At 37.1% G+C, this 18,711-nt stretch overlaps 1 protein-coding gene across 1 annotated transcript in view; it reads left to right on the top strand.

Moving 5' to 3' along the window:
* CDYL (chromodomain Y like) overlaps positions 1-18,711 on the top strand; it is a 106,866-nt gene that overhangs the window by 45,481 nt on the left and 42,674 nt on the right. Inside the window, exon 2 of the mRNA XM_021386200.1 lies at positions 2,750-3,416. Coding sequence (XP_021241875.1) covers positions 2,750-3,416 — 667 coding nt within the window. The remainder of the gene's footprint in view (positions 1-2,749; positions 3,417-18,711) is intronic.

The raw sequence follows: 18,711 nt of genomic DNA, 5'->3' as shown, positions 1-18,711 counted from the left end.
GACTTGGCCAAACTATTTTTATGTAGCAAAAGAGGAAAAGTGCAAGTTGATAGTACTGTTTTTGCCATGAAATTGAGTTTAAACATTCCTGTTCAACTGTGTCCCTGTGTAACCCTATTTAATGACCCTATGTATTTTGTGGGAACGTTCCAGTCTTCTCTTCCCATACCTGGATGAGAAACACTTCTGTACCTGTTATCGTTTTATCGTCTATGAGTACTGAAGTAGAATATTCCTGAGCAGCTTTTCTAGTAGTTCAAGGGCAGTTTAGTTAAGTGGAGTCAATTCAGAAAGTCCCTCAGTAAAACTCTTAAAGCACGTGGTAAATTGTGTATAGCAGGTTAATTGCTATATTTTTTGCGTCATAAAGAAACAGATATAAGAAGAATTAAATGGTGTTGTTTAAAAAAAAAAAAAATCTTTAAAAGAGCAATATCCAAATGGGTTTTGTTGAAGATTTGGGCAGTACAGCTAAGTGTAACAGTTTTCTGCATGCATTCCTGTTTGCTCTATAAATTATTGGGTTAGCAATGGATTTTTGCATCTCCTGTTCTAAGGTTCATCTGTTATCTCTGCAAGGTGTCTGGTTTTTTTGGATGAGAAGAATGGCTTCCTGCTTTAAAAGGACATGTCCTTAATGGGTGGCCTTTCAGTATGTAAGGCATTAGTAGAACTTTGTGCCCAGAAATCAGTGTCATTTGGATTGTTACGAAAATTTCCTGATAGAAAATAAAAATACCTTGCCTGGTTGCAGAGATCTTTCTGCGAATCATATTTTGAAAATCTATTTTAAAGGCTCATGAGAAGGAGAAACGATAAACAAGACTAACATGGTAACTGGTTTTTTTTTGACAATATGGTGTCAGGTTTATGATTCATGAGTTTATTTTCTAATTTAACATTTCTGACTTAATACCGACTTAAGATCTTTTTATTGAGTGCCTACAGAAAAGAAAGGAAGGCTTATTTCTGTAGAATGACTTTCTTACTTGTGTTAGCATTTGTGTTAAGTTAAGCATAGTTTCATGGAAAAATAATAGTTTCAACAGTGAGGTATTTTTTAAATCCAGTGACTATTAAAAGGTCCAATAATCAGAATAAAGACAGTTTTAATATATTTCAATATTTGAATATTTAATATCAGGACAATTTATATTGCGTTCTATGAAATGTGTTGAATTGCCAGTGCCATGCAACTAAGGAACAAGGTAAAGGTGGAACCAGTCTGACAGTTTGTGTTTGTCTTTTTATTAGTAGTGGATTTTTTGTTTATTGTTTTGGTTCTTTTTAATACCAGCAGAAACAGAACTATGTAACATCCTCTTGTCAGGACAGCATAGTACAACACTTGCAAGATAAGTGTGAAGTTCTAGGATGTACAGTTGTTTCGCTTCTGAAATTATAATAATAGCAATTGTTTAACCTCGCTGTTGTAAACCATGCAGTACATTATGATAACATACCACACAGAAAAATCAAAGCTGATGTGTACTGTTAAGATAATCTATTGTCAAAAGAAACATAATTCAGCAACGACATATGTATCTGTATTTTGCTTCTGTCCTTCCAAATTGTTCTGTAGACACCACTCCAGTAGATGCTGCTAGTCTTCGGAAGTTATCCTAGGTATGCGTGATCATTGCTTGTGTGCATGGTCTTTGTTCATAAGGTGCTAAGCACCAGGGTTTGGAGGTAAATTAATGAGTGGTAGTCTCATCACATCTCTTCCCCCCTCCTTTGTTTGAGTAGATGGTAGATAGAAATGGGAAGAAAGCTGTGTTGGTTCCGTAACTGAAACAAAGTGGGCTGGAAGATTTACCAGAAGGAGCAGCCTGGATAGAAAAAATGGGAAAAAAAGAAAATAAGGGAAAATCCTGAGACTAGCCTTACACTTACATCTCTCTTTCTTTGAAAGAATTGCCTCTCTGTTGTGGTAGCATGACTGACAGCAGATTTGGTGCAAGGCATGAGCCTATGTCCCTGCAGCTGCTGCTGTCTGCCCTGTCTGCCTTACCCCAGTGCCTGAATTCCTCTGCACCGTGGCTCCCACATGCAGTTGTAGCATGTGCATGCTTAATACTTGTGACATAAATACCATCTCTATTTGCAGATAAGTGAGGCATGGTAATTGGTTCAAGTATGTGTACCAAATTCTCTGACCAAAACAAGTTCTCTGTTTTCACAATGTGAACAGCCTCTAAAAAATCTTCCATGTTTGCCCCATCTTCTGAGCTGTACTGTATTGCCCCTGGTAGCTAAAGGAAAGATCACCATAAGTAAAATATTCTCACATATGCCTTATGTTAAGTAAACAAATTATTCAGGAAATAATACATTGATAAGTCTTGTGAGGTAAACAGTGTTTTCGCAGCACATTTAAACATGATCTCAATATTCACGGAGTGAAATTGCAGTCACATTGATGTTGGTGTTGAAACTCATCTGGATCCAGTGCCAAAGGTTAACAATGTGCGTCTTACTCAGATTCCTGTGCATGCAAAATTCATATTGGAGAGTGACTTTGGTATTCTAGAACATCTTTTATTTGGTGGAAATAACAGTCTGAAGTATAAAGAGAGGCATTTCCAGTCAGCAATGAAAGATTGTATGCTATAGAGCTACAATACAGGCGTACAGAACTACAAGAGCATTTTTAAATGTGTACACTTGAAAAAATTACTTGCATGCGTGTTGCTCGATTGACATGTGTATCTGCCCATGCCTAATGTTTAGTTTTCCTTTTTAACAGGTAGAGAGAATTGTTGACAAGAGGAAAAACAAGAAGGGAAAGACAGAGTATTTGGTGCGATGGAAAGGATATGACAGTGAAGACGACACCTGGGAGCCAGAACAGCACCTTGTTAATTGTGAGGAATATATACATGAATTTAACAGGCGTCACAATGAAAAGCAAAAAGAAAGCACATTAACTAGGACAAATAGGACCTCTCCAAATAACGCCAGAAAACAAATTTCTAGATCTACCAATAGTTCTTTTTCAAAGACTTCAACTAAATCTTTAGTTATGAGTAAAGACCACGAATCAAAAAATAATCAACTCTTTACTGCCACCCAGAAGTTCCGGAAAAACAATTCACCATCTCTTTCTGGAAGGAAAAATATGGACCTTGCAAAATCAGGTATTAAAATCCTAGTGCCCAAAAGTCCAATTAAGAGCCGGACAGCAGTTGATGGCTTCCAAAATGAAAGCCCTGATAAAATGGACCACACAGAGCAGGATCAAGAAGACTCTGTAGCTCCAGAAGTAGCAGCAGAGAAACCTGTGGGAGCTTTATTAGGACCTGGTGCAGAGCGTGCCAGGATGGGGAGCAGACCAAGGATACATCCATTAGTGCCACAATTGCCAGTGCCAGTAACAGCCACAATTGCATCAGCATTAACAATAAATGGAAAAGGTAAGTGTGCAAGTCAGTCATTTTTTTATGTAGATTTTTCATTTGACTGGTCTATTTTGTGAATCAGATGCAAACAAATTACCCACTCTTGTTTCAGACATGTTAAATCAAGTCTGGAGAACTTCACAGCTTTATATTACATAACTGTATGACTACAAAGCCATTTCAAATTTTACTAGCCTTTGCTGTCCTCACAGAGATTCACTGGTATTTGTGTTTTCAGAACCACCATAAGATACATCTGTGTTTGCTTTGGCCTTGCGTGGTTCATGTATTCAGTGTACCATTTCCAGAGACAGCACCTTTGCTTCTTGAAATAATGTCAAAGGCTCAAATTTGTTACGAATACTAGAAACATACATTATGTGAATAGATGAACAATATGAGGAGGGATTTCTTATAATGGTTTATTTATCTGTTTTATAATAAAATAACTGGGAGAGTGATGTTGCTTAAAAACTGAAGTTGATAAGTTTTGTTTCAGTGAAAATTTGAGCCAGTTGTGGAGGTACGTACACCTTCTGCCTGGATTGAATTCTGTCTTTGTTATATTTTATCAATATTTTGTTGTTTATACCTCATTTCATATTGAGAGTTTACTTAGATTTAATGTCTGGTTTGGCAATATCTCAGTAGATTTACAGTGCAAGTGAAATAAACTACATTTTTAACACCAAAGAAACCCAAACTGCTTCTTTGGTTGGGTGGGAGGAAGCTATTAGTTCCCCTCACCCTGATGAGATACTGGTTTAAGACGGCCATCGTTCTGATGACCCAAACTTTTGTTTTCCCATGACAGACTTAACTTGTTGTAAGCTTGCTTCGAAGCTAAGTTTTCAAGTGTAATGTTCTCCTCAGATAAAATTCACAGGGTAAAATCTGCATGTATTCTTTTGATGATGACTTGCTGGAAAAAAATCTTGAAAACCAAGAACTGATAAAAACCATGCTTAGAGACAAACTATATAGGCACAAAAAAATGTTGAGGATTTCCTGAGAGGTTGAGTTGCATGCCCCACTGTTGCTTACATTCAGATTTTTTTGAAAAGAAAAAACAAAAAAACAAAGAACTGTAGCAGCCAACAAGGGAGGAATACTCTCCTGGTGCTGTGGTGTCAGGTCATGGATGAAGCTGTTTTGCTGCAGGTAACCATGGCAATGCACACATTGATGCCACGAATATCTTTCCTTTCCATTCCTTTCCATTCCTTCCATAAAGAAGGAATGAGTATCTGAGGATATAAACAAAGCAGGAGGGGGAAAAGGCAAGAGATGCCAGTGTGCAAGTTTTCTCAGCAGGTGAGGTAGAAGAGTGGTCACACGTGATGGTTTCTTGATAAATAATATGTGTTTTGTAGCACAGTGGTGTTGCTAGTGAAGTGGTTGATTAGCACTACCTTCAGCTTCCTGATTTTTGCCTCAAGGCATTCACAAAAACAAACAAATAAAAACAAACAAACAAAAAACCCACACAACAAAACAGGAAAAAAGAGAACCTTCTTAGGTAGGTCAGTAGCCTCCAAATAATTAAATTGTTCCTACCAGCCTTTTGCTCTGGTAATACTGGTACAGCGAGGGCTTGTTACAGGGCATCAAGTGGAATTGGAAAGTCCTGCACGGGAATGATAGTGGCATCTCAAAGATTATCAGAGGTGTATTAATCTGTTTCACCGAGATGCTGCAGTTCCCTTAACTTGTCACCACCTCCTTCATCTCATGCTGAAAGCTGTGCTTGCAATCACAGGAATACAAGATTTTCTCACACTTACATTTTCACAAGATCTTAAGGTGTGGACCAAAACAGGAGGAACCATGGAGGTAGTCACGATACATGGTTGTCCAAAGATACACAGCACGTTTCTGCTTCTTTCTGCTCCTGGAGAGCTATTAACTGAGCCTTTCCTTCTCTCACAACACTGTCACCAACCTGAGCTGTGCAGTTTGCTTGGAAATAGAAGCAAATACCCTAATTCATTATGGTTTTACAGGCAGTTACTCATCTACAACTTTTTGGGAGTAACGTCCAAATCAAGCAGTAAATCTCTGATTATAAAGCTTGGAAACAAAGTTATGAAAGAAGAATAGTCAGTTGTATCTGACATCCCTCTTTTTCCCTAGCTTCTTAAAATTTCTGTGACAGAGCTCTTTCTCATAGAAGCCCATGGTCCGACTCGGCTATTCTACATCGGCATTTTGGACTTCTGTTCAGAGGGAAACCAAGAGCTAGCCTGGCCTTGGTGCTTACTAAGTTCACACATTCTCCTTCTTTTCGTTAAAGCTGTACCCTGCTCTTTGCTGGTTTTATTTTTAATGTCACTCTGCTATTCACTGAAATGTAATAAATAGACACTCCTCTTCCTCCCCTGCACCGGTCTCCCACTGTTCAGAATCCTGTTCTGTTCCTTACTCAGGACATTCCTCCTGTCCTGACTGGACGCCTCATCACATTTTCAGCACTGTCAACACCTCAGGAATCATACATCAGAATTGTTAATTGTGCAGAAACTTCCTCAAATTTTACCCTCATTGCTAGCTCTTCATACACACCAGATCTGACATATTAATAATGCAAATGATGGATCTGGCATTTGGAGCACTCTTTCCAAACTTCCCACCTCCTCCGCATATACCTTCTGTTAATTTTAAGAGTTCCTACTTCCACATGGAGGGTGCTGTCAGGAAGACAAAAGCATATTTTGAAAAATAACTTTGTACTTCAGCTGATTCTGGAGATTTTTCTCTAAACATTTTTGTCAAAAATATCCCAGCTAATCAAAACAGAAATCATTGGAAGTTGTAATTTTGAAACATTCTAGAGAAATGCAAATTACATTTCAAATATATTTTAGACAACTTTGATTATCACAGCTGATTTAGATGTTGATTTTTTTTAAGTAAAATTGGGAAAAAAAATTAAATTTTAATATTGAAAAGGTGTTCCAAATTTTGAGATTATTGCTATGAATGCTTTTTGATTGTAAAAGTCATTATTTTTTTTTTAGTCCTGGTTCAGGATGGTGAAACTCTTCAAAAATTAGTCAGTTCTTTGCGTGATTTTTCCCCAGCCTATTTTTTTATTTTTAAATCATAGGAGTACACATCAGAAAAAAAAAAACCTTGTATGCATAGGAAAATCCCAGTTTAATGACTGGAACTACTATGAAATATTTGTATTATTGTATCACTTAGTCATGCTTTCAGACGACAAACTGCCGTGATACGGTTCTTGTTCCTAAGAACAGTCTCAAAAAAAGGCAACCAGCAAATATTTAGAAAAATATGCAGAAGTGCCAGAAGAATAAAATAATAGTTTTATTTGCTCTGGTAGTTGGTGGTTTCAGCTTACTAAAATCTAGCAGCTGTCCAAACTGTGCGTTTTAAGAAACCACATAGTTGTATTGAATATTTGTGTTTTAAAGGTTTGGCCTTGCAAACAAAGTCGATGGAGTAGTATTCTATATGCTAGCCTAAGAAGAGTGGCATATGGACAAAGTGAGAACTGGTCACTGAATTAACACTTCTGGGGTTCCAATTTTTCTAAAGATCCTGTTACTAAAAGTCAATAGAAGTGATCTTTAAATGGATGGATGAAACAGAAAAAAAATCATCAAAAACTGTGATGTCGTATAAGAGATTTTAATGGTACCTACAAGCAATCTGTATTACTCAAAAATAGACAAGATAAAAAACAGCCTAATATTGGACATTAGGTTCGGGTACATTTGAGGTTTTTGAAAGCTTGCTTCTTGAATCAAAATTGAATAACTTTGAAATTTTATTGGAAATTTTTTAGACATAGTACAATTACAGCTATTTTGGGAATTTCTCTTCAATAGAGTACACAAGAAGTGAAACTGTGAAGGGAATCTGTGAGCCACACAAAGCTAGAGAGTTGTTTTGAAATTTTAGAAAGAGTTAAAACACTGGATTGGTTTTTCACCTCCTGAAAAACTTTAGTAGAAATTAGGTGGGTTCCATTGCTTGGCAAATTCTAGCTTTCCTGCTGTACTTTTTTTCTGGATCACTCTATGGTCACTAGGGTTCTCATTCAGCTAATGATGTCTAACGTGTGGATGTAATTGAGAATAAATGCCACAAATAGATTTTGGGTAGAAAGGCATGTGAGCTTCTAAAAGTATAAAACAAGTGAGAAATGCCCACACAGCTGCATGTGTTGTCATAATTAGAGCAAGACAGACTGGTGGCTGGTGTGCAGGAAAAGAAGAAATACAAGAAATGCAGTGGATTACGTCACTTTGCTAGATGAACAAGCACTGCCAGTGTGCACAGTGGCATTAGCACCTCCCTCCTTGCACATGCTACTTCAGATGAATAACTTGCAGGAGCAATCGGCTGTCTGACAATAGAAAGATGGCTGGAGTATATTGACCTGCAGGCAGCAAGGGTGTCTGGTGATTTTTCGGTTGAATGATGGTGCAGTTCTTAGCTTGAAACAATGGTATTGGCACCAAAAGAAAAGCCAGGCATTCTGAGAAAAATGATTGAACTCAAGTTCTGTTTGTTACCTGTTTTCCTCCTTATTCAAAACAGTTTATGATATTAAAACCTAAAGATTTGGAAAACCAAAAATCCACTTTCAGCAACATGGAAAATAATGCCTATTATTTGGTTAAGAGTCTGATAGCTGTGTTGCAAATCATTGGGCCTCCCTCAGGAGGCCCTTGGGGAGAGTATCTCAGCTGATGAAAGTGTGTGGGGTGTGAACCAGACTAGGCGTGCTTGTAGACCACGAGCGATGCGTGTAACTCATCCATAAAGCAAGAGGAAAGTCACAGAACTCACTGCTGTGGGAATTTGAACAGTACAAATAAAGGAAAGTTGGGATGATGCACTGCAGTTCTTCAGATTCCTGTTTAGCATTCTGGAAAGACAGAAGCAGCTCTGAGCCCTCCTTTTATTTGTTTTTGTTTTGTTTTGGTAGTAAAACATTATTCCAAAAAAAGCCTTGAGACAGGAACTTCCTTTTCCAGTGTGTTTGTATATTGCACTTGGGTGGTGGTTTGATCTCTACAGAGTGATCTGGAAAGCAACCAAGTATTTTATTAGTGGAAACAAAAGCCAATGAAATGGGTTAAAGTCCTTTGTAACCCTGCCTATCTTTTGACATTAGTGGTTAAACCTCTTTGTTGAATGCAGCAGTGTGTAATTTTGTATTTTTTCTATTGTGTATGCATTTTGCAAATCGCTAATTCAGAGTAACACAGTTTTAATTTCATCAACCTTAGATACCTTTGCTTTTTCTTCAGAAGTTGCATGTTGTTTAGAATTTACTTTCAAAGGGTTCACACTATTACTTCTATTATCTGCCATCTTGCAAAATTTTAACCTACCATCAATTTTCCATCTGTTAAGTCATTTTCAAATTCTTCAGCTTCTTTCCTCTTAACTAAAATAATACTCTAAGTTGTTGTTCATTTGTTTATCTACATTTTCTGCCTTATCATACATGCAAAAGCTTTAAGTAATGTGGTAGTCTGGATGGTGTGTATTATGTGGAAAATCAGTCTGTCATCCCATACTTTTCTGGGTTTTGTACATCACACACACGCACTTGTGCAGTTTCTGGTACACGGTACAGATCATTGTTACTTCACATGATTCTTCTGGATTGAGAACTTGTGTGAAAATCTTTTGTCTTCAAGGTAAATTGGTTTATGTCAATAGATTATTTTAATGACAAAGCAAGATTTAAGTGCAAAGCTTGTTTGCATTTTAAGGCTGTCTTCCAGAGAATATAAGAAGTTAAGTGTCTGATTTCTTGCTTTTTCTGCCTTCTGCTGTCTTCCACTGCTTTGAACAGAGACGCTATGGATTTGGATGCCAGGTTTGGCTCTTTGAAGACTGTTGGTGTGGGCTTCTAATACAGCTGAAAAGGGGGAACTACTTTGGAAAGAATGAGCCCATTCCTTTTGGTTGCTCCCCCAACCCCAGTTCCAATGTGGCCTAAGTGTTCCTCTAATGGCAAACTTATTTTTATCAGTGTGACAAAGAGGGAAAAGGTATGTCTTTGGAGACATATGCACACAAGGTTACATACATCCTGTCCCAGAACAAATGAGTTCCCCTTTAATGGGAACTCTGGATTTTATCTGTCTATATATATGAAATAAATTTATCAAGAAATACTTAATTTGGACATAAAATTTTGAACCTCTGTTGACAGAAAAATTCCTGTTATCTTCACCATTTGTGTAGCATCTGCAGGCCCAATGATAAGCCTCATGCTGTTAGCTGTGCATTTCTTCAGGCGCTGCATCAGCTTACAGTGACTGAGGATCTGATCCCTGGGGTCTAAATCTCATGACTGCTCAGAAAGGGTCAATAATGATGTGCCATCATATCCTCCTATGGTACTTGCATCGAGATCAGATAGAAGTGATTTCTGAGGACACATTTGTCATACCTGTTGTGGTAACACTGGGAAAAATGAAGTGCAGTGAAGCAGAAGCTCTGTTTGTGAGGCTCACTTTCAACCTATTTTACTTACATCTCTGCAGAGAAAATGTGAAGATCAGACTGAATGTGTCTACAGAAGTGTCGAACTAGGTTTATTTTTTTTCTTTCTACATTGTCAAAATTGTGCAACTTTAGAACAGCTTTTGATCATACAGCAGAAGTGGTAAGTGTGACCAGAAATACTCATACGATGTTTTTTAGTGTCTTTTACTTTGGCATAGTAACTATCAATGCTTTTGTGTCCCATGCTGTTTCCACTTTTGAGGAAGTTACTTCTCTCATCTTTCTTAAGACTGGGAAGTAGATTGAATGTAACTTTCGTAAGGAAACTGTCAATGCAGGTCTGTGTTCTGTTGACAAGAACATTAATCTTAATACGTTGATACAAAAATCCATAAAACCTGGACAAAAATAATCTTAGTATGGTTCATTATCTGCTTGAAAGGGGAGATGCTGAGAGCGCAGTTAAATTTTCAGTCAACAAAAGACCTCATAGGGAGGCTGTTATAGGTGGGGAAACATCATAGAATTAGTAAATGAACTATTTTTTTTTTCATCTAATCCTTGTAAAAGATAGAAAACTGATTTAAAAAAAAAGAAAACAAATTTTATTTATTTATTTTCAGTAGTTACTTGGATAAGAGCTGGTAACTGACTTGAATTGAACAGGTAATTGCAAATACACTTTGTTTTCTTAGTGAGACCTAATGAAATAGCAAGATCCTATATTGCTTTGGGATATCTCTATTTCAAGTGCAAGTTGCCAAATTCAAAATGGTATAATAATGATCCAGAACTACTGCCATGATTATTTCTACAATTCTTCTAAGTAATAGAAAATAAATACGTAAGCTGTACATTTGCGAAACTGTCTGCAGTTTTTAAAATCAAACATGAAAATGACTAGATTATCTTCTATACATACCTTTTTATCATAAACATGTATAAGGATGCATACTCAAATGCATTAAGCCACAAATCATCAAACAGTATATGCTGCTCTAGTAATTGTTTGCTTAATTTCACAATATTAGGTTGCATAAAAATAAGATTTTAGTTTTTATTTGAGAAGTGTTTATCATTTAAAATGCTTTAAAGTTTATTACATTTTAGATTATTTTAAGAAACAAAGGCAAGTCATAAAAACTTGTGCTTTGAACTAGACTATTCTGTGTTTCTATGTTTGAACATATCTGAAAACTGGAAAGTTCTAAGATTTAACTGGAAAAAGAGAGCGTCTTTCTATTGTATTGAGTTCTTTGAACATATCTGAAACAGTAGATAAGGAAGTACAGAATGTCATTTATTTTCTTTGAAAATATTCCTTGAAAGAAACAACTAAAGAAAGTAAGCAGGTATGCTTCAAAAGACTGCTGAGAAACCGGCTGGGAAGGTAGAAAGCGGAGGAGGCTTAATGGCTCATTTCAGTTGTATCAGAAGCTTAGCAGTAGGATGTCATAAGGCTCTGTAATAGGATCTGTGCTTATTTATATGTATTATTGATCTTTAAAAAAAAAATGCAATGGTCAGTGAAGGTACAAAAACTTGCAGAGAAGCACATAGTTATTAAGATAGAAGAAAACTGAAACTTCAGAGGGATATATCTAAAGCTGGAACATAAGCAGTGTGATGAACATCAGGAAGATAACTTGGACTGACCATTTTCCTTGCTGGCTCCTAAACTGGGTTTGAAGCCTGGGTGTGGATAGGATTGCCTGAAGACTGCGGAGGACAATTTTGAGAAGTCTTGGCTTAATATTAGGCTAAAGAAATTCCAAGGTTTCTTTGGCACACACATTTGCCATTACGCTTTGATATAACCACATGTGAATAATAAGAGTTTGCTGGCATAGTGTCTTTTGTGCATTAGCACTGTTGTCCCTCAGATTGCTGTATCATTTTTAATATGAGCAGAAATGAGAGAGGGGAAGCTAAAAAACTGGCTAGCTGCTTTCTCAGGCAGTTCCACGTGAGAGGTCTCTGAGCAGACTTGCTATGTATATACAGTATATACAGTTGGCAAATCTAGGATAAGCTATTGATGAACAGTGGTGCAATAGGAACAAAGAGAGTATTAAAAAAATTATACATCTGATGGGAATACTGAAAATACTGCATCTGATTATTTTAGAGAAGAATTAAATTAGAGATGTGATGAAATAATTACTGATGTTGAAAATTTTTGTTCTGGAATGAATTAATAAGACATGGAAACGTCAAAATAAATTGATAGGTGTCACATTCAAAGTAGAAAGATAATGCCTTTTGATAAAGTTTCCATTTAGTTCTGAGAACTGCTTAAAGGTAATGATCATGTGAAAGAATCGTAGACATTTATAAGGATAACACTAATAAACTGTTTGTGGGAGTGAATTTTATAGTTTTGGAAAGAATGTAAGTCCTCTTGCTGTAGAAGGAAGGAAGCTTTCTGTGACATACCTGAAAATTGTAATGCAGGGATTTTTGTATCTCATTCTACATTGCTAGCTGTTATTAGGTACAGAATATTTCACTCAACTTTTATTTATGAAATTAATTTGTACTGTACAAACACTGAGATAATCTAATAATTTTCCTCTTAGGATATTGGGATAGGTATTAGAAGAGTAATAAGAAGGTGGAGCTCTGGTCTAGTTCCCACTGAGGTCTTTACTGTTGAAGGACCTCCAGCACTGCCAACCCCTTGGAATCCAGAGCTGGATGTCTGTACATCCGCATGTAGCAATATGGACTACATCCTTGCTTACAGAGAACTGGCATTTTTCCCATAATGTAGACCTTTTTCTCACTTCCACTCCATGTTTACCTCTTTTCAGTACCAAGAAATGCACCCACTTCTTGAACCATTTTGCACACCAAGTCAGTAGCTAATAGGTAGAGAATGCCTATTGTTATTAGCAGCACTTGTCGGTCTTAAGAATACCTCTGCAAATGTTTTAGGTTCTGTGGATTCACGGGGAACTTCACTACTTGAGTAGCAAATGGTGTATATTGAAGTAGCGTGATGCAGTTTAGTTTGTGGAGTTCTGTTTGTTTTTCAGAGGGCTGGAAATTGAAAGCATCATCCGTCATATCTGTTGGAAATTGAAAGTGGTGTCCTGTTGCTAACATATTCCAGTGGACAAGCTGTGAATTGGGACACTGCCCTTTCTCTACTGCAGATCCATATTCTTTCCAACTTAAAAAAAAAAAAAAAAGAAAGAAAGAAAACTGTCCTTTAAAAATTCCATCCATATTCATACCCATCCTTTACAAAATGCTTAGAAAGCTGTATGAAATTATCATTTTGAACTAAATAACCCATATACAAAATGTAGATGCTTTCAGTAAACAATACTGGTTTTCATTCATCCTTTTTGGTTTTGAAACAGCCATCTCGAAAGACCCTCAAGCGTAAACAGATTTGTTGCATTGAGTTCTCCCCTCATCCTCATTTTCTCCCTCTCCTCATTTTCTGGACAGATTTCAAAGTCAGTGGGCACTTTTTAGAAATACAGGAGTGAGTTGGAACCATCTGTAAATGTAAAGCTAATTCTTATTTTACCAGACATAAAATTATATTAGCATGGATAATTTAAAATTAATTTTCAACATATGGAAGGAATATCCTGCTAGGATTTCTCTTAAAGTTGGTGATTCTGTAAAGATGTATTTGTGGTGGTGCAGGAAAACATCTCAAGGACATATATTTTTTTCTTATGAGAGTGTAAGTAGGAAAACTGTAATGTGGTAATAATTGATATTTAAGATAAAGTACTGTGTGTTTGTGATTTGTTTATTGTTTGTTTTTGTTTCTGAATACATAGGATGACTGATGATTCTATGTTCTTTAGTTTGGAAAATAATCTCTTTTTACTTTGTGTGAATGTGTAGGCAATTAGCTTGGAAACCTGTTTAAAATGTATGAATGTTTATACAAAACACAAGTTACATCTTTGATTAGCATCACTGAAAGATAGTGAGATGTTTTGTTTTCTACTTTCTTTATTTTAATGTTGACAGTGCTTTGAGTTCTGTCAGCTTTAGTGGTTCCTGTAGTCAGTTAAGTCAAGGGAGTGTGTTTTGTTGTTTTTTTTAGATGTCCTTTCTAATCACAAACAATATTGCAACAAAAATAAAAATAATAAAAATGACAGAAAGATATTTAGTCATATTGCTTATCTCACGTCCTTGTAGGAAGTGATACATTTTCCATTTAAAAAAAAATGTATTTTATAATACCCTTATAATAAGAGAATGGGTTTTTTCAAAAGATTATGTAGTATAATATATTTTGAGCAGCCACTCCATTTACTAAGATCAATATGGGTCAAGATTCAGGATCTATTCAGGAATAAGTACTCTGAAGTGAGTTTTCTGAACTTGATTTATTTTTACTTGATGTTTCTACCCTTAAGATTCAGAGGAAATGCTTATTTCAAAGATTTTCTTTTCCTTTGTGGCATGTTAGATTCAACAACCTTTTACATGCTGTAAAATAAAATAAAAAATAACTTTATTATGCTTAATGTGCTTTGAAAGCAATAGATAAAATTATTCAAGCACAAATGCTTTTAAGACACGTGGCAAATCAATGGTATGATTTTTGTCACGATTTTTTTTTCCCTCTAACTGACAATTTAGATACCTTTCAAGTCTATCAGCTTCACAGGAAAGCACTGGTGCTCTGGACCTCTGGAAATCAGACTTCTTTGTTTGCATTTCCAAATACAGAGACTTAGCTGGCATTAAAGGTTGAGCTTTAAGTCTTCTTCTGAAGTAATACAAGTCAAAACAAACATTATCCACAACTGATCTTTATTGTTTGGCTTGCTTTAAAACTTTGAAGAAGAAAATGAATTTGATTCAGTGATGGCAAAAGGTATTTTGCTCTAAAGTCCTTTCTATTCTGGTATTAAATTTTACTCTGGCATGGTGATCACCTTCAAGAAATTATCATTCCTTCTTATAACGTGTCATAGTAAAAAGTTTTCTATTACTGTTTTGTTGGTATAGTCCAGTTTGAAATGTCATCTTATAGTTGAACACGATATATTAGTAGATTTTTTATTAAATTAAAAAAAAAAAGAATTCTTATAAGTAAATTTCAATTTAGTCCCAATTTTTTATATTACTTTGCTTTCTATTTTTGAATTCCTGGTGTAAAGTTTGATATTTAATTGATTTATATCCTATTTGTTTTAGATTGGCAGGTAAAATTTATGCCCCAATGAAATTAATAAATCTCTCTAGATTCTTTGCAATTCAAGTATAATATTTGTTCAGTGCCTATCTGAAGAAACTGTTACTGCACTATTGTGTATTATAAATTACAAATCCAGCAGAGTAATGTAATACAAATAGGCCATATACATCCGTGTGTTCAGATTAAAGGCGGGGAGAGGAAATACTAAACAAAATGTATCTCTTGATAAACCTGTATAAAAGTCACTCAGTGGGTCTGTAGTTGACCTGGCATTAGCATCTCTATACCTCTTCTGTAATTTTATCTTGTATTTTAGTATTTAGCCAGGTTAATAATAAGCTGTGCTATGATCTTCCAACTTCATGATAAAATTTTCGGATGTTTCATATGGACTTTGTTGTTGTTTGAGGGGGAGTGGATACCCTTACATATTTATCTGTGTTTCTATTATAAGGTTGCCCATAGAGGTTGTGGATGGCCCATCCCTGGAGATGTTTAAGGACGGATTGGATGGGGCCCTGGGCAATCTGATCTAGTACTTGATCTAGCAATTATCAACCTTGCCTGAGGCAGGGATTTGCGACGTGATGATCCTAGAGGTCCCTTCCAACCCAAGCCATTCTATGATAAGTACTCCAAATAATATTTTGGGTCAGCCTAAAATACCTCAAAGAAAGAAGTCCATTATAGCAAGTAAATTTTTGAAGGATTTTATTTACAGTTTGACTACTTAATGCTCTCTCTATTTCTCAGTTGTACGCACTAATTGTTTTTTCTAGCCTCTCACTGAGACATACTATAACCCCAGCACATTTGCTAATGCACCTTACTTGCTCCCCACATCGCCAGGGAAGAGTGACTTGCACAAGGGCTGGTTTGGCAGTCTCCTTTCAGGATAGGAAATCACAGAATCACAGAATGGCTTGGGTTGGAAGGTACCTCGAAGACCATCTAGTTCCAACCTCCTGCTGTGGGTAGGTTTGCCAACCACTAAATCAGGCACCAGATCAAGTTGCCCAAGACCCATCCAACCTGGCCTTGAACACCTCCAGGGATGGCCCTTCAGAAGGCTGCTGGGGTGTTTGAATGGAAGCTTAGATACACCAGCATTCCAAAGAATCCTCATAAGTCAAGGAGGATTTTTGTTTCTTGCATAGTGATACTTACGCAATCATTGCATGTTTTTACAGTGCTTGTTTATAAGTCAGTAACTTCCTTGCTAAGTGTCCAGTATTCATAGACACTCCTGCAAACCTGCTCTGATTGTATTTCTGCTTTACTTACAAGGAAAGAGAAGTTTTTGTAGTGGCTGAGGATAGGTATGTAAGTTGGTTTGATGTTGGCTTTTTTATGTATAGATTTTGTAGAAAACTGTGGAAATTGCTATGAGATCCTAGAACTGCTCTGACCATGCTTGTCTTACTTCAGTTCAGTTATATATTAGTTATATCTGTTTATATCTGTTATACTGTGAAATAATTGTTTTGATCAAATCAACAAATTAAATGCTTTTCTATGGCATTCATAAAGTTTTTAACACTCGGGCGTTATTTGCATTATTTGTGTGAAACGATGTGTTTCCAAGTTACGCAGTTTGTTCGGCAGCCCCCAGTGATTTTTGCAGACCTGTTAAGACCTTTTAGCATTCTGGATATATAGGGGAGGAGAAAAATAAAGATGCAGGCTGATCTTCTCAAAGGCATTTTGAGCTGGATAAGATCACCCAAATAACAGTGGTCTCAGATTCTTCTAAAGATAGGAATTACACATTTAGACAAAACCTAAATTTTGCTTTCTGACCCTTAATCATTTTCTGAAAAGATTTCTAGTGATAAAAGTTAGAGTATGTCATTTTTAAGAAATTGAATATTCACACTAAAACTTTTATATTTACCTACATCATTTACCCTTGAAATGGAAAAAGAGAATGTTAAAATTTTGTAGTGATATAACTATGATTTTGTAAACTTTTATCATCCTTAATCATGAGAATTTTGGGTTCAAGCTTTCTTGAGATGCACTTAGTTTGATAAAAGATACGTTTTTTTTTTTTTTTTATCTTAACATCTTACTGCACATAGTAGTTGTCATGGTTTTGTGACTTTCGGTTACTGGTATTCCACATCATAACATCATGTAGTGAATGTACCTGGTTCTCAGAAGAGAAGGACTACTACAGTCCCCACGGTACTTTTCTCCTCTGTTATCATTTTCCAGCCAGAGGGAAAAGATAAAAGCTCGCAGTATAAAAGCTTGCAGATCACGAGACCTCATCCCTTTTTTCCACCTGTCTCTCATCTTGGCAGTACCTCGCTCTCCAGCCGTCTTATCGTCGGTAGTAGAGTAAGGCCTACCTTGATTTTGGGACATTCTCTCTCTCTGTATTGGATTTATCAGCTTAAATTGTAATTATATTGTATTATAGTGTGTTGTTTGACATTCCGATATCTTATTTAGTAAATTAGTTTGTTTCTCCTCAGATTGTTGCCGCTGTTCTTTGCTCTCAGGGCCATCTCCTTACCCTTTTTCCCTTTTCCCAGGGCGTGGGCCCGTGGGTCCCCCGTCCCCTTCATCACGGAACCTGGCCGAACGCCTGTAAACTGTTGGCATTTTTCGTTGACAGTAGTTGATACTGTCTCCCACAGTATTCTGGATAAGCTGGCAGCCCGTGGCTTGGACAGGTACTCTCTTTACTGGATAAAGAACTGGCTGGAGGGCTGGGCCCAGGGAGTGGTGGCAAATGGAGTTAAATCCACCTGGTGACCAGTCATAAGTGGTGTTTCTCATGGGTCGGTACTGGGGCCTGTCCTGTTCAATGTCTTTATTGATGACCTGGACAAGGGCATTGAGTGCACCCTCATTAAGTTTGCAGATGACACCAAATTGGGAGGAAGTGTCGATCGGCCTGGGAGAAGGAAGGCCCTACAGAGAGATCTGCTGCGATGAAGTTTAACAAGACCAAGTGCTGGGTCCTGCACTTTGGCCATAACAACCCCAGGCAGTGCTACAGGCTTGGGGTAGAGTGGCTGGAAGACTGTGTGGAAGAAATGGACCTGGGGGTGTTGATCGATGCTCAGCTGAACATGAGCCAGCAGTGTGCTCAGGTGGCCAAGAATGCCAATGGCATCCTGGCTTGTATCAGAAATGGTGTAGCCAGCAGGAGCAAAGAAGTGATAGACTCAGTTTCCTGCTCCTGGGAGGGAGGCTGCTAGCAGGAACAGCTGCCACATGCTTCCTGCAACAACTGCTTGCTCTTTCTGGCAGCAGCAGCTCTGCTAGGCCCCTTGCTCCTTCAGCAAGGCTAGCAGCCCAAGGATGGATGGTGTGTGCAAGGAGCAGTTGTTGCTGATGGAAGAAATGGAAGACAGGGCTATTTTTATGGGAGGGTTAAGGACATCCTCCCACAGAGTGTGGAAGGTGATGGTCTTGTGTGGGGGTGCAGGGAGCATCTGGGAACCCTGGAAAGAGAGGGGAAAGAACCATAATAGTTGGATGTAAATGCAACGACTGATGGATTGTGGCGTACAAGGTTGTAATGAGAGAATGAGTCACTTTTATTGTACTGTACTATTGTATGGTGAATTAGCCTCAGTGGATCAACAAATGTGGATATGTACGACTCTTCCCCATTAA

Source organism: Numida meleagris, chromosome 2 (assembly GCF_002078875.1).
Source record: "Numida meleagris isolate 19003 breed g44 Domestic line chromosome 2, NumMel1.0, whole genome shotgun sequence".
NCBI lineage: Eukaryota > Metazoa > Chordata > Aves > Galliformes > Numididae > Numida > Numida meleagris.
This window is presented reverse-complemented; position numbering and strand designations above follow the sequence as displayed.